At 40.2% G+C, this 24,205-nt stretch overlaps 1 protein-coding gene across 6 annotated transcripts in view; it reads right to left on the bottom strand.

The window, feature by feature from the left end:
* Window positions 1–1,145: 1,145 nt before the first annotated feature.
* Window positions 1,146–24,205, bottom strand: part of ARHGAP19 (Rho GTPase activating protein 19) — a 59,651-nt gene continuing 36,591 nt past the window's right edge. For 5 of the 6 annotated variants that reach the window (XM_027584182.2, XM_027581780.2, XM_027585722.2 and 2 more), the window contains 6 exons: window positions 20,248–20,313; window positions 18,419–18,610; window positions 14,254–14,349; window positions 9,476–9,586; window positions 8,810–8,888; window positions 1,146–5,006 (listed from right to left, as the gene is read on the bottom strand). In XM_027584182.2, the coding sequence (XP_027439983.1) occupies window positions 4,996–5,006; window positions 8,810–8,888; window positions 9,476–9,586; window positions 14,254–14,349; window positions 18,419–18,610; window positions 20,248–20,313 (555 nt within the window). In that variant the 3' untranslated portion in view covers window positions 1,146–4,995. The remainder of the gene's footprint in view (window positions 5,007–8,809; window positions 8,889–9,475; window positions 9,587–14,253; window positions 14,350–18,418; window positions 18,611–20,247; window positions 20,314–24,205) is intronic. The other variant, XM_027583291.2, reaches the window with a different exon arrangement.

A 24,205-nucleotide genomic window follows, 5' to 3' on the forward strand; every position in this document is an offset into this window, starting at 1 on the left:
TTCTACAGTTTGCATATTGATTATGTGCTCAACACTGTACTAGGCATTTTGATCCTCTTATTTTTCAAAATAACTCTTGCCCCCTCCACCCCTTTTTCTTGTCTTCCACATTACTGTTTCCTGCGTGCTTCACTCTCAAGAAAAAGACATGGCTCCTTTCCTTACAGTAAATAACGAGTTGGTCCTTGGGGGATTAGGAAAGGGACACAGTTCTGAGTAGCACCTAGAGACCCAACATGGCAAAAAAAGGAGCGCATGGGTAGATAAGGGAGCAAAGACAACTGCAGGGTTTTTATTTGTGGTCCAGACTTAAGTAACTCCTTTGTTATCAAAAATAACTATGTCAGCATCAATAACCTGCTGATTATAAAATGTATTCTTGGCAAAGAGAGAGAGAGAAAATTAACATCTAATGAACACTTGCCACCTGCCAGGCACTGGGCAAGGCTAGTGGTTCTCAGTATTTTAGTGGTCAAGGACTCCTCTGGGAATCTTGTGAAAATTATAAAATCTCTCCCTTAGAAACATTCAAATGTACACAAAATTTTACATAGAATCACAAGGGCAAACAATGTTCCAAAGCACAATCGCAGACTCCAGACTAAAACCTTTTCTGCTAAGCCCTCAAGATCTGAGAGCACATCATTACTGAGACAAGTTACCATTATCCCCACCTTACAGATGAGGGGACATCCCCAAGGTCACATACATAAGTGGCAGAAACATTTCAACCACAGTTGTCTAAACACTACTTGCTGTCCTAGATAAAAATGTCATTTGGTTTTTACTGTTATTATAACTGTCACTCCTTATTTTTAAATGAGGAAGTAAGATTATGTGAGAAACTGAAATCTGTGTAAAACATTCTAGACTCAGCCACAGGACATCAGAAAGCTCAGAATTCCCAGGGGTTCCAATCCCACTTCCTATCGGCCAAAAGCCCCACTCCCCCTGAACTCACCTGCCCAGAAAGAAAACAAGCCAAAGAGGTGCTTTTCTTAGACAGGTTTCACAGGACTCAGAACAAGAAGCAACGTGTCAATATCTCAATAAAACTGGGGGGGGATTCTTAAGAGGCAACCTCTCCTTAAGATAATCAATCGGTCAAAATGGGAATTAAGAGACCAGTCAAAGCCTATGGCTATGAACAAAAGAAATTTAATTTCAGAATATTACATGAATAACAAAGAAAGACAATGCATATGATTGTTTCTTTACAGTTACATATATATATCTGATATATAAAGTCAAATAAGAATGAAATACAAAAAATGGTGAAAGAGTTAAGAAACCTTGTTTCTCTTGTTGAACAAGCTCAGGGAGAACCAAGGGCGACCCCTGTTATCAAGGACCCCGGGCGGGAGTGTTTTTCCCAACAGGCTCTGCCTGTCTCCAAACGTCTGGGGGAGTGCTCAATGGCTCTTCAGCCCCCCTGGCTGTGGCCTCGCACACTCCAGTTTCCATGGCAACCCAAGCACTCAGGCTATTATGTACTCACCTCCTCGCTAGCCCCTCCACTGACTCTCCACTAGTGGAAAGACGTCGGTCGGCACTGGCTGTCTAGGAAAGCTAGCTTTTCTGTGGGGAGTTTTAGATTGGGTTAATTACCACTGGTTTGAAAAGCTTATGCATTTTACGGACCCAAATTTTCCCCAAATTCTAGAGCAATCTTGACAAATGCCAGTACCAGGTTTAGATCAAGGTCCAGTCTTCAGTACAAAAGCTCTGGGGCGGAGGGGACAGGGATGAGGCTCTCCCTGGGAAAAGGAGTTCTATTTAGAAAAGACCTTCCAGCATTTGTGTGAGGCCCTGTACGATGGTAAGGAAGCAGCGAGAGTCTAGGGAAGTCCGTTCCCAAAGATGACTTCCCCGGTTATGCACGGGCCACACAGCTGGTCACTGCGGGGCCCAGGTGCAAGGACCACAGGTTCTCCTAGGAGGCATATTTAAACCATATCCGAACAGAGGCTCCTGGGAAGGAAGCTGCACAAAACCCCCGCTACGCGGGAGGAGAGAAAGGCTCTGCTCTGACACTCCAGGACCTGCTGGCTTCCTTACAAGCCAACAGAATGGCCGCCTCTGGATCACCCAGTGGTTACCACAGTCAACAGCCCTCCACTACTCCATTTCCCAAGGGTGCTCCCAAGAAGACTATTCAGGGTGAGGAGTGGGTGGAGGACCAGCTGCGGGTTCAGTACCAGCTCCTCGAACGTGTTCTGGCACTCAGGTGCAGTCAGTATCTCCTTATCCTTCACTGTGGCAGTGGAGTTTTCCAGATTCCCTGGTCCCAGGGCAAAAGTCTATCACTGTACAAAGTTAGAAACTCCATTGTCTGTGGTTTTCACTGATACCACTAGGGTAGCTCACTCAGTGATCTGTCTTCACGCTTATGCCCACTGGCACAGCACCGCCCTGTACTGACACCACATCAGAACCCATTACAACTGGCCGCAGAAAGAAATGAAATGTTAAAAGCCATAAAAGGAGGCATTTCCAAAGAGACTGTTCCAACATGAAAAATAAACATAGCAGATTAAAAAAACGTCTTATAGATTAAAAAAACTGTTAAATACTGGCTCAAAAATATCCACCCACCAAGTCAAAAGGGAGACAGTACCCTGCTGTGGCAAATGATAAAGGGATTTTGTCTTTGAGTTCTCCATAAGATTCCACAGAATTAGAACACTTACATATTACAAGGCAAAAAGTTATGCCATTTATTTCTCAAATTTGGATTCCAACTGGATCACAGCTTCTATTTAAAAATGACCCATCTATCACACCCTTTAAGCAAGGGAAAGTATATTTAATAAATAACTTAAATGAAACACACATGCCCAAATTCACACATAAAGGGCCCAAGGGGGCGAGCTATACAAAAGCAGTTGCGTGTGGCAAGCATCTCTCTCACTACTCTAGCCCCGGCACACTACCCTGGGATACCAATGCCATTCAACCAAAGCAAGTCTCCTAAATCTCAGCTACCTCCCTCAAATAACCCGAGGACAAACCTGATGACAGGAAGGTATCAGGTCACTGCTCTGCTCTCTCCACCCAATGCCACGCCACCCTGGGATGAACCACTTAGAGAGATAAAGAAAGGAAGTACCGGGTTAAAGGAGATCACTATTTCAGTCTGGTCCTATCAAAAGCAGTCTCTGTCTGCACCCACTGGTAGCTGGTGCTTATTTTCTCAATAAGGAAAAGCCAAATAGAAACCTACACAAATAAATTTGCTAACAAGTATTTTTAAGAATGACATAAAAATGCTCTAGACAAAGGGGCTTCTAAGAGGCTTACACTCCTCACCATCTACTGTTCACAATCCATCGAGTCAGAAGGCCGAGTTTTATACTTCTCTTCACTAGAGCTGTTACAGCAGCCAATGAAACAGGAAGTATGGAAGAGAGGACTGACAGCTGGACACAAAACCAAACCGTGCTCTCCCAGCGTCATCCTCCATTTCAGCAGAAACGCAGCTTTTTCAAGAGTTTAAAGATGGTCAGCAAATCCCACTCCGCTGGGCAGCTGCTCCCCCGCAGAGCCCGACTCGGCTCCGGCACAGGGTGAGGGCGGCTACACAGCCCCACAGAGCAGGCCCGCTCCAAACGCGCTCACCCACCACACGGTGCTCTCTAGGCAGTGAGTATTTACACCAGATCAACGCCACGCCGCTGCTTACCTCAAACACACGTGAACATCCCCAACCCAGTCAAAGCCCCAGCCCCACCTCCAAACGGCTCCTGTGCCCATCCTGACAAGGAGAGGGGAGGTGCGGCAACTCTCCTCAAACACTGGTGCTAAGCCACAACCGCTTCCAAAGGAGAATGTGCTCTTTCAAATCCTCTCAGCCCTGCAGAGAGGGATGCTCCCTTCCTCCCTAGGACTCCAGCTTGCTCCCAGCAGACAGTCTAGCCTGCACACCTGGATCCCTTAGAAGGATGCAATATAACCCCACCCACGAGGAGTAACCCTGGACATAAAGCCAGCTGGCCCCATCCTAGTCACACTCCAGAGTTTCCAGTACATTCAGATATTTCAGCTAATCTCTATCGAGCCGCCGGTGACTTCCCTTGGGTCACAGTGATTTGGCACAGAAGTACTGGCACCAGAGATGTTTTAGGCAAAGGGAGACTGAATGAAGATGAGTTCAGCAACCACACAATTACTTTGGCATCACTGAGGAAAGGGGAAGAGAGGGAAGGGAGGGAGGAGGGACAAAGTTTAATAACTGACATTTGTGAAAATATGCTATCATTCTGAATTCTCCTCTTTCAATAACGCAGGTCAAATACCCTGCAATCTCAGGTCCAAGAAATAATTTTTGTATTTCCAGGAAAGCTGTAGTTCTTTGCACACAAATGGTATTGAGGAATATGGCCTCATGAGATAAAGAGCTTTCCCAAAGCCTAAGGTGAAAAAAAAAGGGAAAGACATCTGTCTTAAACACAATTTAGATGACCTATCCAAAAAATGGCTTTAAAAAAACAAACAACAGATAAACAAGAAATAACCAAAATACCACCCATACTATCAAAACGGAGAAAAGCCCCAAGTATCAGTTAAAAATAGTATCAATCCACCAGGGCTGACAGTACTTAAAAAAAAAAAAAAAAAAAAAATCACTGGTAGTTGAGCACAACTTTCATATTTTTAAAAATAATATCTGCTTAAACAAATACATGGAATGAGCACTAGAGCCCACCTGGTTCTGCCCATTTACTGTGCTGTGTGAGCTGGCTGGCTGGTTAGTGGTTTCCCCATAATGTTTTCAGAGACAGAGAAAGAGAGAGATGCCAGCACCCATTCAGCAGAGTCTGCAGACATTATCCAGTGAGGGGGGGGGTTAGAGGTATCAGTCAGGTCATAGGATTAGTTGACTTTCACAATACAAAACGCAGCAGGCTGCAAGTCCAAGCTTCTCCGTGAGCAATAATGATGCCTGGCTCACTGAAGAGAAAGTTCCAGGTGGACAACAGGAGCACTCTGGATCCTTCAGAGGAATCCTAGGTTTAAAGGAAAACAAGAACATTAAGCACATTTATAAATATTTATTTTTGCAAACATCCCACCTGAAAGCTAGAGAAGCTATACTTAATATTTTCTACAAACTGAGAGTTAAAGAGCTTAACGGAGTATTTATGACTTTCTACCAAGTAAACACCACCTTGTCCATGTGCCCTAATCTCAGTTCATTAAAACAACTTAATGGCAGTAACAGCTACCACTGTGCTAAGTGCATATTTTGCGCCAGACTCTGCTCTGGGTTCCTTATGTACATGACCTCACTTATCTTCACAACAATCTGTGCATGAGATAGTGCTCTTGCCATGTTACAGGGGAAGAATCGGAAGCCTACACAAGTTAACTTTCCCCAAGATAAACAGATATAAGCAGCAAAGCTGGGAGTTGAACCCAAGCCTAACTGAAAGCAGAGCTCATGGCCTCACCACCACTATGCCTCTCACCAGCAAATGCTTACTAAATGCCTACTGGAGGTAAGGCACTCTCAGAGGCAGTGGTAGAAGTAGAGGTAAGGTACTCAGTACCGGGAGGAAGGGAACAGAAGACAGACGGTCACAAATGTATTCTTAGGTCTGGCCCTTGTCTTCCAGAAGAGAAACTAGCCACAGATATCAGACAATATATGTGAAGTAAATAACTACAATAAACCATAATAAATGTCAACGTTTTAGTACCGTCAATCAGATTCCAAAGGAAAACGTACATCTGGCTGGCTTAGCCAAAGGTTTCAAAGAGGAAGTGTGGTTTAGGTTGGGCTTTGAAGAATGGGTAAGATTCTCACTACTCAAAATAATGCCCATTAATAAGAAGATGCTAAATCGGCAGTTCTCCTCAGGGGGTGAATTTGCTCCCTCCTCCCCAGGGGACACTTGGCGATGTTTGGAGGCATTTTGGCTGTCAAAACTGGGGGAAGAAGGGTACTACTGGCATCTAATTGGGTAGAGACCAGGGGAAACTGCTAACCATGGTACAATGTACAAGGCAGCTCCCCATGACAAAGAATTATCTGACCCAAAATGTCCAGTGCCAAGTTGAGAAACCCTGTGCTAAAGAAATGTCTTTCTGGAGTGTGCTCTTGATGATGATAATAAAATTGCACTATTTCCCTCAAATAATATTCCTTTTACAAAATCACCATCAAAAAACTCTAGTTAATATTCATTGTATAGAAGAATTAGACGGCAGGTAAGTGGATCTGCGGCCTTGGAAACTGGAAGAGAGTTCAGATCTGGAGATGCAGGTCTGGGAGCAGTTATCCTACAGAGAAAATAGAGTTGTGGGTTAGCCCAAGCTGCTAAGAGGTAAAAAGCAAGAGCAGAGATAAGCAGAGAACTCAAGATAGAGCACTTAAAAACACAAAGAGGAGGGGCACCAGGGTGGCTTAGTCAGAGGAGCGTCCAACTCTTGGTTCCAGTCACATTGTGATCTTGTGGTGAGAGTGAGGCCTGCACTGGGCTCCGCACTCAGCACGGAGTCTTCTTGTCCCTCCCCTTCGGCTCCTCCTCAACTCCACTCGTGCACTCATTCTCTCTCTCTCTCAAGTAAGTAAAATCTTAAAAAAAAATGAAAAGGGGAGGGGTAGGCCAGCAATTTTAAGCTACCACAGAGGTGGAAAAGAAGGCACAAGGAAGAACAAGAATAGGAAGCATCGTGACAGCCAAGGCAGGCCTTTCAGGACGCGGGAAGTGACCACGGAGAGAGAAGAATGAAAACACCACTGTAATCCAATCCAAAGTGTTCATTATGTGTGGGCCCCCATTTTTCTGCACTTTTTTTTTTTTTTAATTTTTAAGTAGGCTCCATGCCCAACGTGGGGCTTGAACTCATGACCCTGAGATCCAGAGTCACGTGCTCTGTTGACCGAGAGACAGCTGGGCACACCTGATTCACTAACATTTTTGAGAATCTAATAAAACTATATGTTCTGTCCCCCAGAAAAATGTACATAGGCACCTACACATAAAATGACATCAACAATACCAGGAACTTGATCAGAGCCCTTAGGAGGTCCACACATAACAGCTCAAGAATCTCTGCTCTACATCTTCTTGCTAAAATATGAACTTGGCTTATTTCTTTAATGCAATTCTCTCTCCTGAAAGTGTAACTGTCAATATAAAAAGACTTACCATTTCTTGATTCTTTTCTTTTTTATTTTAAAGATTTTATTTGAGAGAGAGCAAGAGTGAGAGAGTCACAGAGGAAGAGGGAGAAGCAGACTCCCCGCCAAGCAGAGACCAACGCAGGCCTCGATCTCAGGACCCTGGGATCATGACCTGAACCAAAGGCAGATGCTTAACTGACTGAGCCACCCAGATGCCCCTTTTCATTATTTTCAAAAATGAGAGCCACAAAAGGTATAACTGATAAAAAAAAAAAAAAAAAAACAAGATATCCTTCAAAAATAACTTATGTGTAGTTTTGATTCACGGATATATACAATTCACAGATACATACATAGAAATATTTACACACATATAACTCAAACACGCAGAAATATTTAGACACATATAACTCAAACACCCAACTCCCTTCAATCAGACAGCCCTGCCTGCAAGTCAGAAGCAAGATGGAAAGAAAAGAGCGTTCAGATAATTCATTAAAGGATAAGGAATGAGACTATACTGAAATCTAATCTTCTAGAAAAGAAAAAAGATTTATCCATAAGGACTGGACTTCGGTTCTCTTTCTATTGCTGATGTCTCAAATTGTAATTACGCTCATGTCTCAGCAGTAAAACGCACATGTCAAACCAGGGATCACTTCATCTGTCTCACGAGCCTTACAAAACAAAACAAGTCTCAGCCAGTTCTCTCTAGTCACAATGATGGCTACTTGTTAATGCTTCTAAAACATTATTTCAATTAAGCCTCATAAGAAATCTGTGAACTCGATAGAACTATTATCCTATTTTCAGAGGAGGAGACAGGCTCAGAGAGAATGAATGGTTCTGGGGCACATGGGTGGCTCAGTCAGTTAAGCAACTGCCTCTGGCTCAGGTCGTGATCCCAGGGTCAGGTATTGAGCCCCACGTCAGGCTCCCTGCTCAGTGGGGAGCCTGCTTCTCCCTCTCCCTGCTGCTCTCTCTCGCTCTCTGTCAAATAAATAAATAAAATCTTAAAAAAAAAAAAAAAAGAGAGAGAGAATGAATGGTTTTCCTGGGCCAGAGGAATGATGACTCAAATCAGGTACATCAAATCCCCTGGTCCTCCCTGGGGACCACACGGCTTCTTCAAAGGAAAGGATAGCAGCGGCTGCCTTTTACCAGGAGCCTTGGGCAACCAGCAGTCCCCGCACCAAATAATCTTTTTTGCCCTAAGTAGCCTCAAAAATATGTTGTATGATACGATTTCCAGGGTCCGTCAGCCGTTTATTAGCTGGAAAGCCTCACTGAATAAACAAGGCCGAAGTCTACACAGAAAAAGAACATAACTATTCCATGTTTATTGAACATATTCTTAGCACTTCTGTACTTGGTTTCACAAATTAGTTTACACTTGCTTTTAATTTGCTTAACAAGTATTCTTAAGATTTTTTTCACATGTGACCAATCTGTCCAAGAATGCAGGGATCATGTGGGTCCGTCTTCACAGCTCTGCCTGTCAGCACCTGGGACAGCGCTGAGTAGATGATCAATAACGATCTGCTGAACAAAGGCAAGGGCAAAGACCCAGCCTGGCAATTGTATGCTGCTTCCGACACCGGGAATTCAAACCACTACTGAGGGACTAGATGCAGAGAGGACTTACGTGCAGTCAGAACACAGAACAAGTACAATGAGTACCTCTTTTCCCCTCTTTCTTCCCCTCAGACCATTTCAATCTTGTTGGTGTCATCGTGACAGCTGGAGAGCCAGAAAATAACTGTAACGAAAACATTTTATAGTGGCTTAAACGCTCTAATGTCATTCCTACAGACAGACTTTACTAACAGAAGAATTATTTGCTTGTTCAGTTTCCATGTGAAGAGTTTTACTGAGGCTGATTATTTTTATATCATTATGATATAATGATATTTATATTATGATATAATGATATTTACATCATAATGATATAATGATATTTATATCATTAGTCTTAACTGATTTTATTGCTGGCTTAATGAAGCAGCATGTGTGGGATACCCAGAAGGACACCCAACAGATAATGCAGTGCCGAGTAGGCCCAGCTCAAATGCTACCTGCCCCGTAGAGTCTCCCAGTAAGAACTAGTCCCTCCAGCACTTTGTTTGCGGAGCTCTTTCACTGTTATTTGTCATCTCCGCATATGACTGTCTATATCCTCCTGGAACTCCACATGTGTTTGTTTTGACCATCAACATAAATGAAAGGATTGAGAAAAAGGCACAGTTGAATGGCCCAGAGAAACACAGTAAAACAGGTGACAGTCTATCAATATTTCTCCTTCCTACAAATATACACAAAGAGGAAGTCCAAAGAACAGTATCTTACTAAGTTCATATTTTCTTTGCTGGCTCTCTTCAATTCACCAATGGCTACAGATTCCGGGGTAGGGTACTTGTTTTTCTTTTCTGACATCATCTGATTTCCCAGGACCTTCCGCTGATTTAGGAAGAGAAAATATGTGATTTATAAAGATCTACTATATCTGTATTACAGCTATACTGGTCTTTAAATCTAGTTTCTTAGTTTAAAAGAATTTCAGATTTCTGATAAATTCTCCCAGGCCATCTTATACAAGGGAGGCCAAAGCATGTTACAAAAAACCCCAAAATCATTGCCTTTCTTTAGGTGATCATTTTTCCTCTACATTTAAAATAGCTGAAATATAAGAAACAGTTTTATAGTTGATTTAAATGAGCTAATGCAGGCCAATTATAGTGTGCTTCTGAGACCATTAACAAACAACCCCCACCAGTTATTTACCAGTATAATTTCTGCCCCCGAGAAGTGCTGTCTCTGGCAGCTGTTGAGAGCCCCCTCCCTACTCAGGGACACTTCTGCTGTGTCCACTCTAAGACTGCTTCCCTATCACGTCCTCGCACAGGATTAGAAAACTTGGAGAAAGTCTTTAAGAGTTTCTAATACAGCCACAAGAGTGTTCAGGCCTTCTTAAGGCGGTCACATGACCATACTGTCATTCAGAGCAGGACTAAAAGCCTTTCATCTCTGAACAGCTTAGAAACTGACATAACCTACTGTAACAGTTGACAGTGACAATTCTACCATCTTTGGGGAAACCGTCCCTTTTTTCTTCTTAGAGAATAAGTTTAAATCCTCAAAAAAGAACTTAACAAAACTAGAACATTAAACTCTACAATATAAATCTTAGCAGCAATATAAGGAATATCCCAATGTAATCAATTATTTACATAAGAGAAATTCTAGAGGAAAAAGTCTAGCCCAAAAAGGGGATCAAAGCAGAATATAGATTAAATAGCTAAAACACAGAAATGCTGGAAAAATGAGACCACTACATCTTCCTTTCAGAAATCAGCTATCACCTCAGAGTAAGCTGAAATGGGGATGCCAAAAGCCACAGGACCGGCTATAAAGCTTCCAGTGAACTTTTTTTTTTTTTAGATTTTATTTATTTATTTGAGAGAGAGAAAGAGATAGCGAGCGAGAGAGAGCACATGCAGGGAGGAGGGAGAGGCGAGGAGGAGAGGGAGGGAGTTCCCTGCTCAGCAAGGAACCCCACGTGGGGCTCGACCCTGAGACTATGACCTGAGCCAAAGGCAGCCGCCTAACCAACTGAGCCACCCAGGCGCCCCTCCAATGAACTTTTAAAAAGACATTTCAGGGGCGCCTGGGTGGCTCAGTTGGTTAAGCATCTGACTCTTGGTTTCAGCGCAGGTCATGATCTCAGGGTGGTGAGATTGAGTCTCTCTCCCTCTACCCCTCCCCCTGCTCACACCTGCACTCTCACGCTCTCTCTGAAATAAATAAAATCTTTAAAAAAAATGGGGGGGGCTCCTGGGTGGCTCAGTCGTTAAGCGTCTGCCTTTGGCTCAGGTTATGATCCCAGGGTCCTGGGATCAAGCCCCGCATCGGGCTCCCTGCTCTGTGGGAAGCCTGCCTCTCCCTCTCCCACTCCCCCTGCTTGTGTTCCTGCTCTCACTATGTCTCTCTGTCAAATAAATAAAATCTTTTTTTTAATAAATAAAATCTTTAAGTAAATAAACAAATAAATAAAATAAGGGCGACTGGGTGGCTCAGTTGGTTGAGCGATTGCCTTCAGCTCAGGTCATGATCCTGGAGTCCCTGGATTGAGTCCCGCATCGGGCTCCCTGCTCAGCAGGGAGTCTGCTTCTCCCTCTGACCCTAACCCCTCTCATGTGCTCTCTCTCATTCTCTTTCTCTCAAATAAATAAAATCTTAAAAAAATAAAATAAAGTAAGTGGAGCATCCCCCTAAAAAAAAAAAAAGACATTTCATTACCCCATCACTATTGAGCAGAATCCACTATCTATTATTAGCTCAAGTCTCTTCATTTATAACAAAGATAATTTATCCTGTTTCATAAAATTTGTTAACATTTGTATTTAAAATTATTGTTCTGGGGCGCCTGGGTGGCTCAGTCCGGTAAGCGGCTGCCTTCAGCTCGGGTCATGATCCTGGGCTCCTGGGATCAAGTCCCACGTCTGGCTCCCTGCTCAGCGGAGAGCCTGCTTCTCCCTCTCCCTCTGCCTGCCACTCTGCCTACTTGTGCTCTCTATCTATCTGTCAAATAGATAAATAAAGTCTTTAAAAAAATAAAATAAAATAATTGTTCTAAAATGTCTAAAATTCTGATAGAATTATAAGCTCGTTTATAATTCTAAAGTCCTAAATTCTCTTAGTAAAGAAATGGGCAGCCACCAAGAGGATACTCCATATTTACATTTCAAGCCACACTTAGCAATACATCTAGAGCCACTGCAGAACTTTCTTTCACTAGGAAGAGAAAACTACACCCATCTAGCTTCAGTTAAAGAAATATTTGTTTAACACATAGAGAAACCTTTATTTGACTATTAACTTTTCTTGTTATCAATCAGCTCAATGACAGGAAGTCAGAGGGAATGACAGACCTCCAAGTAAAATGAACCGACAACGATGTTCATTTTATGAACTACACCTAGCAGGTAAATATACTGCTAGGGTAGGGTTCTAGCAAAATAAATTACTTTTTAATTATAGTAAAATATACGTAACACAAAATTTACCATCTTAGTTCATTCCATTCATGTTGTTGTGCAACCATCACCACCATCCAACTCCACAACTTTTTCATCTCCCCAAATAGAACCTGGGTATCCACTAGACAATAATTCCCAACTCCCCCCAAACCCTTAGCCCCTGACAACCACCATTCTACTTTCTTTCTCTATGAATTTGACTATTCTAGGTATCTCACATAAGTGGAATTATATAGTACTTGTACTTTGTGACTGGTTTATTTCATTTAACATAACGTCCTCAAGGCTCATCGATGTTGTAGCGTATGTTAGGATTTCCTCTGGGGGCGCCTGGGTGGCTCACTCATTAAGCGTCTGCCTTCGGCTCAGGTCATGATCCTAGGGTCCTGGGATCGAGCCCCACGTCAGGCTCCCTGCTCTGCAGGAGCCTGCTTCTCCCTCTCCCTCTGCCTCTCCCCCTACATGTGCTCTCTCTGTGTTATCTCTGTGTCTCAAACGAATAAATAAAATCTAAAAAAAAAAAAAAAAGAATTTCCTTTCTTTTTAAGGCTGAATAATATTCCACTGCATGTATATACAACATTTTGTTTATCTATTCATCTGTCAATAGATACTTGAGTGGCTTCCACCTTTTGGCTACTGTGAATAATGCTGCTACAAACATGGGTGTGCAACTATCTATTCATGTCCTTGCTTTCAATTCTTTTGGGTACATACCCAGAAGTAGAATTGCTGAATATTTAATTTTTTGAGGAACTGCCATCCTGTTATCCATTGACAGGTGCACCATTTTACATCCCCACCAACAGTGCACGAGGGTTTCAATGTCTCCACATCCCCACCAACACTTGTTATTCTCTGGCTTTTTTAATAATAGTCATCCTACTGTGCCTTGCTATCTCACTGTGGTTTTGATTTGCATTTTCCTAAAGATAAGTGATATTGAGTATCTTTGTATATCTTCTTTGGAGAAATGTCTAAGTCCTTTGCCCATTTTTAAATGTTTTTTCCTGTTTTTGTAAGAGTTCATTATATATTCTAGACATTAACTCCCTCTCAGACATATGTTTTACAAATATTTTGTTCCATTCTGTGAGTTGTCTTTTCATTCTGTTGATCACAAAGGAAATTTTGATGGTAAGCAAGATTAATGTCTCAGAGGCTATTGCCCCCCAAAGATCAGGATTGAGAGTGAATTCTAAACTTCTATAAATGATAATAGCTAAGACCAAAATGAGGCTTAGATGATGCAGCAATGACTAACAACTGCAGCTTAAAGAAAAAAATATATATTACAAGGTATTTATTTTTATTTTTCATTTTAATCAGAGCTCCTTACTGTTGCTGGATTTATAGATTTTAATAATGTTAAAAACAATTTTAAAAAGAAAACCAGAACACAGAACTGTGCTTAATCTCTCTCCAAGTTAACCAGAACCTTGCCTTAGTTTATGCCTGAAAATTTGAACCCCATTATCACATTATCTACTGCCACCTGATGGCAATATGCCTTAACTACAAGTTCAGATCGTCCATGAGGACGTGAAAATTGAATCCGCAAGCACAGTGATGGCAGCCACAGCACAGAAGTAGATACTGCACTTGTTTTAAAAACAAGATTTTTAAGTAATTTGTTACAAAGGAAGAGAATATACAAGTGATTAAAATATTAAGCGTACAAAAATTTGAGTTAACTTGCTAGCCTAACAGAAAATCCGTTTCCTAACCATTTCTGGGAGTCTTGTCAACTCCCTCACTTCTCCATAGCTTTTGCACATCGTGCAGTGAACCTTGTAGCACAAAGCAAAGCACTCTCCTCACTGCTCAGGAATGGGGACTCTGTCCTCAGTCCCAAAGAGAAGGAAGGACCGTTCTTTTACTCTCTAATCGTACAGCCGCTTCTCCAAGTCGAAACACAGCAAAATGCTGTAAAAACTACAAGTTTTTCCGAATTCTATCCTTATCCTCTTGCAGATGAACCGTTTACAGGATCCCAAAGAATAGAAGAAAACTGTTCACGCATAAGAAAAGTCAGACTGTTAAGCTTTCTCTAAGTCAATGCTGAAAACGACAGCACAGCATACCTACCTTAATAAGGCCACTGAAGGAACGTGAACGGGCTCTTTTCTGTACCCGAGGAGAAGATTCTCGCCCTGGCGTTTGGGTCACAGTTTGCTTATTAAACTAAGAGGAAACATAAACATTTTACTATTATTTCCCCCATCAAGAGATAGGATTCTGTGACCATCAAAAGCTAAGTGTAAATATCCAGAAAAGTCCAAAGAATAAGTGAGTCTGTACACATATGGCTTAGTAGGTTGGCAAGCAAATCTCAAAGGCAGAAATGATTGTTGCCAAAAAAAAGGTCAAAATTTATTAAATTACTCTAAGGAGACTGCACCTCATTTTCCTTTTTCTTATGTACTATAAGGTTGGAAGTATTACCCCTATTTTAAAGATAAGGAAACTGAGACCCAGAGAATTATGTAATTTGCCCAACATCTCCAGCTGGTAATCCAGATTTTTTTGCAGAAAGTATCTTGGACATAGAGAGTGACTAACACAACCTAAAACAGTCCTTAATTTAACATAAATTGCATACAGAAAAAAGAAGTTACTAAAGCTCTTTAAATGGACATCTATCATGATTGCTTGCCAGCACTATTATCAGAGGAAATACATCAAAATAAAAAGTGGTCAATTGAAATGGAAGACATAAAACACTGTATCGTCTTATTTAATGCTTTGATTAGCCATGCATCTCCCCAGTTAAAAAATAATGATATAGTACTTAATTCTTCTACTTGTCTGCCTTTTCTAACTATAGTTTTTAAATATGTGAATTGTAATTTTGCAAATTTTTATCAGTTCAGGTTCAGTTCTGGAGGTTTAAAAAAAATGACACTTTTCATACATATTATACAGGTACAAAAAGTTCCCAAAGTTAATTATCAGAAAATTTAGTCACTTCTAAAGAGCTTAGAAAGTAAGCATCCCTCCTGGCTATATTGGAACAAGTGACAAACCATCATTTCTGATAATGTTGGCAGGTGCAAGAAGGGGTGTTTCTCTTGTATCCAGCTGGTGGGAGCATTAATAATTTTCTGGGAAGCTATTTAGCAATGTGTGTCCAGAGTCTTTTCAAAATGCATACAGTAGTTCCCCTTTATTCGTAGTTTTGCTTTCCAAGGTGTTACCCATAATCAACCGCAGTCCAGAAGCAGATGATCCTTCTTCTGATGTATTGTCAGAAGGTCAGTAGTAGCCTATGCTGTGTCACAACCTAGGTCATTCAGCTCCTCCACTTCAGCTAATCACATAAGTATTTTACCATCTCACATCATCACAGGAAGGATGAGTATAGTGTAGTAAGGATTTTGAAAGATAACACATTCACATAACTTTTATTACAGTATACTGCTATACTTGTTCTATTTATTAATTATTGTTAATCTCTCACTGTGCCTAATTTATAAACTAAACTTTATTGTAAGTATATATGTATTTTTAAAAACCCACAGTATATATACGGTTCAGTACTATCTGTGGTTTGCAGGCATCCACTGGGGGGTCTTGGAATGCATCCCCCATAGCTAAGGGGCAGGAACTACTGTATTAAAAAATACATACTACCTATGAAGTTCTTACCCAAAAACTAACTAAATAAAACTAATCAGTATTCAGATCAAGCTTCTAGAATTAGATCTAACTACAAACTTATCATAAATACAGAGGACTGAGGAACATGTTCAATACCACCACAAGGGTGCAATCAGCAAAATCTAGACTGTGGAAAACAAACTATATGGTTTCTATCACAAAGGGCAGAGAGAGGGACGGAGAGAGAATGTGTGTATGTGTGTGTTTAAATGCAGTGTAGTAGCCTGGATTAGGTTCTGGCACAGAAAAAGGGTATTAGCAAAAAAACTGCTAAAATCTGAATAAACTCTCATGTTAATAGTAATACACCAATGTTAATTTCTTAGTTTTAACAATGTTAACATTAGGAGTGAAGGGTACCCTCAGTGGAGGGTACATGAGAATTCTCTGTACTATCTTTGCAATTTTTCTCTAAATCTAAATTATGTCAAAGTTAAGTTTATTCAAACAAACTTCGGCAATTTTTTAGGGGGAAAACAAGAAGAGAGGAGAGAAAGGGGGACCTATATATTAAAAGGGACCCAATAGCTGTTACCAGAAGAAAAAAATGCATACCCGTTGGTCATGCCACTTCTAGGGAAAACTCTGCAATGAAAATACCAATGAACAAAAATTTATAAGCTAAAAAATAATCTAATTCCCAAATACGTCCAAGAGTAAGCAAACTGTATATACATTAAATTATATGTAATGAAATATTATGCAGCTGTAAAATGTGCACAGCCTTTTAATGACATGGAAAATAATCATGATATAATGTTAAATGAAAAGGACAGGAATTTTAAAAACTGAATATATATTATGATCTCAAACAAAAGAACAAAAAAGTCAAAATACATGTTCATGGAAAGAAAATAATCATAGAAGAAAATACTCCAAAACTTTTATCAGTGGTTATCTCAGGATGATTACAGGTGATTTTCTTCTTTACACTCTTCTGCAGGTTCCACTGCTTCTACAGTGAATATTTACTATTTTTATAATAACAGAGGAAAATCAGGAACTAGTAAAATTATAGTTTCGTCAAAACAAAGTGGCAATATTTTAAATGTAGGCAAGGAGTTCACAAGCACGCACAAGAAAATGCTTATGCTGTAATGTTTAGTGAAAAGAGAGAGATCAAAGAAAGTATGTGGTATGATCCAAACTATATAGAAATTTATCGATAGGAAAAAGACTGAAAGAAATATCCAAAATGTTAACCCTGGTGGGAGGAATGATTTGTTTTCTTCTTAACCTTCTCTATGAGTTCCTATTTTTCTAGAAAGAGCAAAAATGTCAGTTTTTCCTTTGTATTATCTTTAAGCTTCTGCTTTCTTTCTTTTTTTTTAAGATTTTATTTATTTATTTGACAGAGAGAGACACAGCGAGAGAAGGAACACAAGCAGGGGGAGTGGGAGAGGGAGAAGCAGGCTTCCCGCTGACCAGGGAGCCCGATGCGGGGCTCGATCCCAGAACCCTGGGATCATGACCTGAGCCGAAGGCAGATGCTTAACAACTGAGCCACCTAGGCGCCCCAAGCTTCTGCTCTCTTGATGACAGAATTCATGACACTTTGCCCACCTGAACTGCTGTCTTAGTTTCCATGGAGAATTAAATCACTACACCGCTTTGTATCTGCGATAATACTCAGCCAACATCCTTGAAAATTCCAGTCATAACACAATTTGCTAGATCTCAAAGTAACTTCAAAGAGTGTAACAGAAAACTTCTCTTGAAGGACTCTATCAATTGTTAAGAACAGCTCAGTTCAACATTTTCTGAGCACATGGTTATGTCTGGCTCTATGTTTCAGATTAGGCATAAAAAATAAATAAAAACATAGACTTCCTCAAGAAGGTCCCAGTTGAGTAAGAAGTCAAGAGGCTGACTTTGCCTGTTCAGCTAAAATTCAAGAGGGATAGAGAAAAAATAAATTTCCCAAGAAAGAAACTAACGATCATTAGGATTTACTCAAACTACATTTTGAGTCTCAAAATGGCAAATGAGAGACCTAATTTTGCTCCCGCTAACTCCAAAATAAACAAACTTAGCTATCAGAATTCCTACTTTCTAATATCAAACTAGGTCCCTGAATTTACAGTGTTTTCTAACTGTAAACAACTCATTAGTAAGAGCTACCACTTTTGCTCTGCTATGCCAGCCACTTTACACAGATTCTTTCTAATCTTTATATAGTCATGAAACATGGACATTTCAATTACCATTTAAAAAACAAGGAAATTGAAATTCAGAAAGATTAAATTATTTGCCAAGAAAATCTGAAGGATTTAAACTTTGGAGCAATATATTGCAACTGCTGGTTCTCTTCTCAGCATGCCTGGTACATGACCAAAATTAGAGAAACTCTAACCATACTTGGATCCTTCTGTTTAACTCTAGAAATCCAAGAGCCTCCACTCTTTTCTGTAATGGGGCAGTAGTACAGAGGCTGACATTGAGGTTCCATTGACAAGTCTGCTTTCCTAGCCAAGCCACGCTTGGGCCAATAAGAGCCAAAAATTAAATGAGATTCTTAGCAATATTCCCTACTGATTCCACAACCTTGATCACAGTCCTAAAGCCCCGTCACTGTTTCCGTGCCTTCAGGTACCTGTCTAATAAGTTGTTTCTTCTTCGCTGACTCTGGCATATTGTGAACATGTTGGAACAACTCTCTCAATGCCTCTTCCGTACGCTGCTGGGTCTCCTCCTGATGAGAGCAGGAATCTACCCAGTTCCGTTTCTGAGATTTTGCCCGTTGGAAGGACTTAGTAGGACATGAAGCTATCAAATCAAGATCATCCTAGAGAAAATTTTAAAGAAAAGAGAATTAATATATCCTGCCAGCTTTGTTTTCAGGTTCCCACAACACCTGAAACAAAAAAGGAGGAAGAAGGGGAGAGCGTGGTATACTCTTATATTTAGGAATAAGAAAAATCTAAATAAAATTATCACATGAAGAAAAACCTGTAATTATAGACTCTATTAATAGCCTACTCCCAAGACCTCCCTAAAGAACCTAAATTCATTTAGAATATTGCTACCAAAAATTATATATATATTTTTTTTACGATTTTATTTATTTATTTGACAGAGAGAGACACAGCGAGAGAGGGAACATAAGCAGGGGGAGTGGAAGAGGGAGAAGCAGGCTTCTGCAGAGCAGGGAGCCCGATGCGGGGCTCGATCCCAGGACCCTGGGATCATGACCTGAGCCGAAGGCAGACGCTTAACGACTGAGCCACCCAGGCGCCCCCCAAAATTATATTTATATGAGTTCAATTTTCAAAGCCATTTAATTGCACATAACTCTCACTGCTTTCCTATGAGGTAAGCAGGGAAAGTATCATCATTCCCATTTGATAGAAGAAAAAATTAAAGTTAAGCTCTAAGTTTAAAGTCCTTTAGATACTAAAGTGACAGACCCATCCAAGTGCACAGGCTCTTGGTTGGTGCTCTTTGCTACACACAACAATATGATGGGACAACTACACAGCAGTGGTTGAGGAACAGAAACACCTCTCTAAGAAAAGCTACACTCCAGTTAAATTAGTTGAAATCAAATACTGTTTTCCTGGTCACACCAAATATTTACCGAATGAGAGGTAGAAACAAAGAGGAGCAGAAACAACAGCATAAGATGACAGCGTAAGTTCCTAACCAAGACAGACTAAATATAGATCATCAAAAAGTACTTGTGTAGGGGCGCCTGGGTGGCTCAGTCATTAAGCGTCTGCCTTCGGCTCAGGCCCTGATCCCAGGGTCCTGGGATCGAGCCCCACATCGGGCTCCCTGCTCCGCAGGAAGCCTGCTTCTCCCTCTCCCACTCCCCCTGCTTGTGTTCTCTCTCTGTCAAACAAATAAATAAAATCTTAAAAAAAAAAAAGAGTACTTGTGGAGTTTTTTTAAACTTCTCAGTTTTCAAGCTCAGTAATTATACATAATCTTATTAATAAGCATCACACATTTGCTTTCTAAGCTCAGGTGGTCTCAAGTCTTTGAGACGTCTGACAGAGTGTTACCACTGAACCTGAAACAAGAATGTATTATCGAAAACCATGATTTATTGCTGTAAAATATTTAATACATTTGCTATTTACAGCCTGTTTATATCATATGCTATAAGAATGCACAAGGGCTTTATGAAAACCTTTAAACATGCAGTCTATGCCATCACTCATATGTAGGGGATACCATCCACCAGTGGAGGACCTCTGAAAGGAAACAAGACGACACTATGTGGGGGCACTTTGATTTCAACATATAACTTTCCTCTCAGTCTTTTTCCTTATCTCAAACTGACTAGAAAACTTTGAACTATAACAGTAGCAACATTTTATTTTCCATGGCTTTACTCTGATTTCACACTTTGTTTTAAAACTCCACTAATCTTAATTAACTCTCTCCTTGTTTGGACTAAGAGCAATTTCCTATTCTTACCTTTGATGCTTGAGTTCTGGAGCCCAAATAGTGCAATCTGGCACATTCCCGAATATAAACAGGAGCCTAAGCAGGATATAAAAAGAAAACCAAGAACAAGTAGTTAGCAGTATCTAAAATTCTTTCAGACCACAAGAATAGTGATTCTTGAAATAATCTGACTGGCAGATTATTTCAGAAAATTAAAAGATCCTTAAAATGCCCTATTCCATAGCTTCCTATCTCTTGCCACCAAAATGATATCTCAACAAATCTGACAGGAAAACTGTTTTTAAAAAGACAATACTGTAGTTTTAAAAATCAAATGTGGCATGTATATACTCAAATGAGTCAGAAACAAAAGTATAGACATTTGTAGTAATGTTTATCTTTAACAAGAACTACCCCAAAGCGGGCAGCTGGGTGGCTTAGTCAGTTAAGCAGCCAGCTCTTGATTTCGGCTCAGGTCACAATCTCAAAGTCCTGGGATTGAGCCCCATGTGGGGCTCCAAGTTCACTGGAGAGTCTCCTTGAGTTTCTCTCCCTCTGCCCCTCCACACGCACGCAGGCGCTCTCTCTCAAACAAATAAATCTTTTTTTTTTTTTTAAGATTTTATTTATTTGTCAGAAAGAGAGCGTGTGCACAAGCAGGGGGAGCAGGGCAGGTGGAGGGAGAAGCAGGCTCTCCACTTAAGAAGGAGCCTGACACAGGACTCAAACCCAGGACCTTGGGATCATGACCTGAGCCAAAGGCAGACGCTTAACCGACTGAGCCACCCAGGCATCCCTCAAATAAATAAATCTTAAAAAAAAACTTACAAATTACAAGTGGTCCCTAAGTCACATTTTAAAATCACTGTACAGAAAATACCATTTAGAATTACTATGGAGTAACAAGAGACAAGAAAGAATTTAGCTTATTGATATATTGCCCAGAATTCTATGACACATACCCCGATACAATACTAGCAGTAGCATCAAATAATACAACCACTATGGGAGAGAATTCGGTAACATCTAAGAAAATTACATTTTCATTTACCCTTTAACCCAGAAATCTCACTTTTGGAAAACTATCCTGATGATAACAACTCCAGAAATCAAAAACATACTTGGATGAGATTAACCAAAAGATTAAACACAACCTAAATGTCTATTAATAGAAGACTGGTTGAATGAATTTTTACACAACCATACAACACAGGACTATCTATCATTAAAAATGAAAGAAGAGGGCAACCTGTTGGGACCCCTCTCACTCTTGAGAACTTTTTCTGTATCTTCACTTGATAAACATCTATCGCTTTACTCACAAAACAAACTGAGATTTATCTAAGTATACCTTTTTGTGTAGTTTTGACTTTTGAACCATGTAAATATTCTACAGATTCAAAAAATATGACTAAATCCAAAAGGAAAAAAGGCAAACCCTAAAACTGAACACAAACAGGAAAAAAAATGAGTATATCTGTGTATATGATTGATAACATAAACACAGAAAAAGAACTATTCTAACTTTTGAAAACTGTATTCTGACTATACATCCTTAGTGAAATATATTCAAGGGAAAAGGAACTGTAAGGAAATCTTAAATTTTAAACTTCTATTAGCAGGTTTACATAGGCTTATTTTTGAAACTAATTTTTTTAAAGATTTATTTTATTTTTTATTTATTTGAGAGAAAGAGTGTACAAGTTGGGGGGTGGGGGGCAGAGGGAGAGGGAGAAGCAGACTCCCACTGAGTAGGGAGTCCAAAGTGGGGCTCCACCCCAGGACACCAAGATCATGACCTGAGCCAAAGGCAGACGCTTAACTGACTGACCCACCTATTAGCCCCAAAACTAATTTTTTATATACTGATATTTTATATATTGAAGGATAAAGCAAATAACATATAAATGCTATTTAAATCTGGAATTTGCAATGTGCAAAAGTGATACAAATATAAAATAAAAGAAGAAAAAGCTCTGAAATGTTAAATCTGAATTGGAAATACTAATATGAACTAATGATTTCTTTTTAAAACGAATTTTAATCTACTTCTTGCCTCAAAGAGCCTAAAAGCAATGATACCCCAGAAACAATGAGCACAACTAGTGTCACTCACAGAAACCAGGGCTCCTTGAAGAAAATAATTGACTCCAGGCCCGGGGCAGAGCAAATGCAAAGTGAGCTGGGGACATTTTATGCCAGGAAGGAAACATTCAGACTAATGGAGTCCTGTCAAAAAGACACAGCAGGGAAAGCTTGCAAGGGCTCTCACTGGCCAAATTTGAAACAATTTGAAAATTAAAACTAACAACTGAAATTGACTAACACTTGGAATAACTATAAACCTTTGTCTATAAAGATGTTCATAAAAAGGGGCGCCTGGGTGGCTCAGTCGTTAAGCATCTGCCTTCGGCTCAGGTCATGATCCCGGGGTCCTGGGATCGGCCCCGCATCCAGCTCCCTGCTCCGCGGGAAGCCTGCTTCTCCCTCTCCCACTCCCCCTGCTTGTGTTCCTGCTCTCGCTATCTCTCTCTGTCAAATAAATAAATAAAATCTTAAAAAAAAAAAAAAGATGTTCATTAAAAAAGAGAATGACACGAGGAAAGGAAAGCTCTCTTCCAAAGAAAAAAGTCAGCTAATAAAGATTAAACAATAGAATTAGAAAACCACTGTTTTGTAATACCCAATATAATCATAGATTCCAGCAGGACTATCAATGGATGCTAAAATCATTGCATTAGGTAATCACCCTGCAGGTTACTAATTGCGAAGGGAAAAATGTACCTTTATAATTGAGAGATATGGCAGTTAGCAAAATTAGCATCACTGAGAGACAATCTGACATTTGTGTCTCCCAATGTGATGCAATATGATGCAATACGATGTACACAAACAACACCTATGAATCTTTGCCAAAAATGTTTAACATGAGGGCGCCTGGGTGGCTCAGATGGTTGGGCGTCTGCCGTCGGCTCGGGTCATGATCCCAGGATCTTGGGATCGAGTCCCGCATCGGGCTCCCTGCTCCTTGGGAGCCTGCTTCTCCCTCTGCCTCTCTCTCTCTCTCTCTCTCTCTGTCTCTCATGAATAAATAAATAAAATCTAAAAAAAAAAAAAAAATCCATATGAAATCAAATTTAAAAAAAAAATGTTTAACATGAATCTAATCAAGCCTCTAGACCTAACTTACAGTTTACAGGAAGTACAAAAAAAAGGATAGAGGAACAAGTTAAATATACTTGAGAAAACAATAAGACAAATTTAGACTATGGGGCACCTGGGTGGCTCAGCTGGTTAAGCCACTGCCTTCGGCTCAGGTCATGATCCTGGAGTCCCGGGATCGAGTCCCGCATCGGGCTCCCTGCTTAGCAGGGAGTCTGCTTCTCCCTCTGACCCTCCCCCCACTCATGTGCTTTCTCTCTCTCATTCTTTCTCTCAAATAAATAAATAAAATCTTTAAAAAAAAAAAAAATTTAGACTATGGAATATTCTATAACCCAACTGGCCTGAATGCTTCAACAAATCAATGTCATGAAGAAAAAGGATAGGAACTGTTCCAGATTAAAAGTGACATAACAATCAAAAGGCATACATAAACCTCAATTAGCTTATGTTATTAAAACCAGCAGCTATGAAATACACTCTTAGGACAACTGGGGGAATTTGAATCTGTACTGAATATTAGCTAATATGAAATTGTTATTAATTTTCTTAGGATAATGGTACTGTGACTATTAGGAGAATGTTCTTATTCTTAGGAGATGCATGCTTAAGTATTTAGATGTTAAGTATCATGATGTCTGCAATTTACTATCAGGGTTTCAGTCAAAAACAAAAATAAAAAAAACATGAATATATGGAGTAAGATAAAGCAAATATGGCAAATGGTAACATTTGTTGAATCTTAGAGTTATATGAGTGTTCACTGTTTTACTTTTACAACTTTTAACTATATTTGAAAAACTTCATAATAAAGTTTTAAAAAAAA

Source organism: Zalophus californianus, chromosome 15 (assembly GCF_009762305.2).
Source record: "Zalophus californianus isolate mZalCal1 chromosome 15, mZalCal1.pri.v2, whole genome shotgun sequence".
NCBI classification, from domain to species: domain Eukaryota; kingdom Metazoa; phylum Chordata; class Mammalia; order Carnivora; family Otariidae; genus Zalophus; species Zalophus californianus.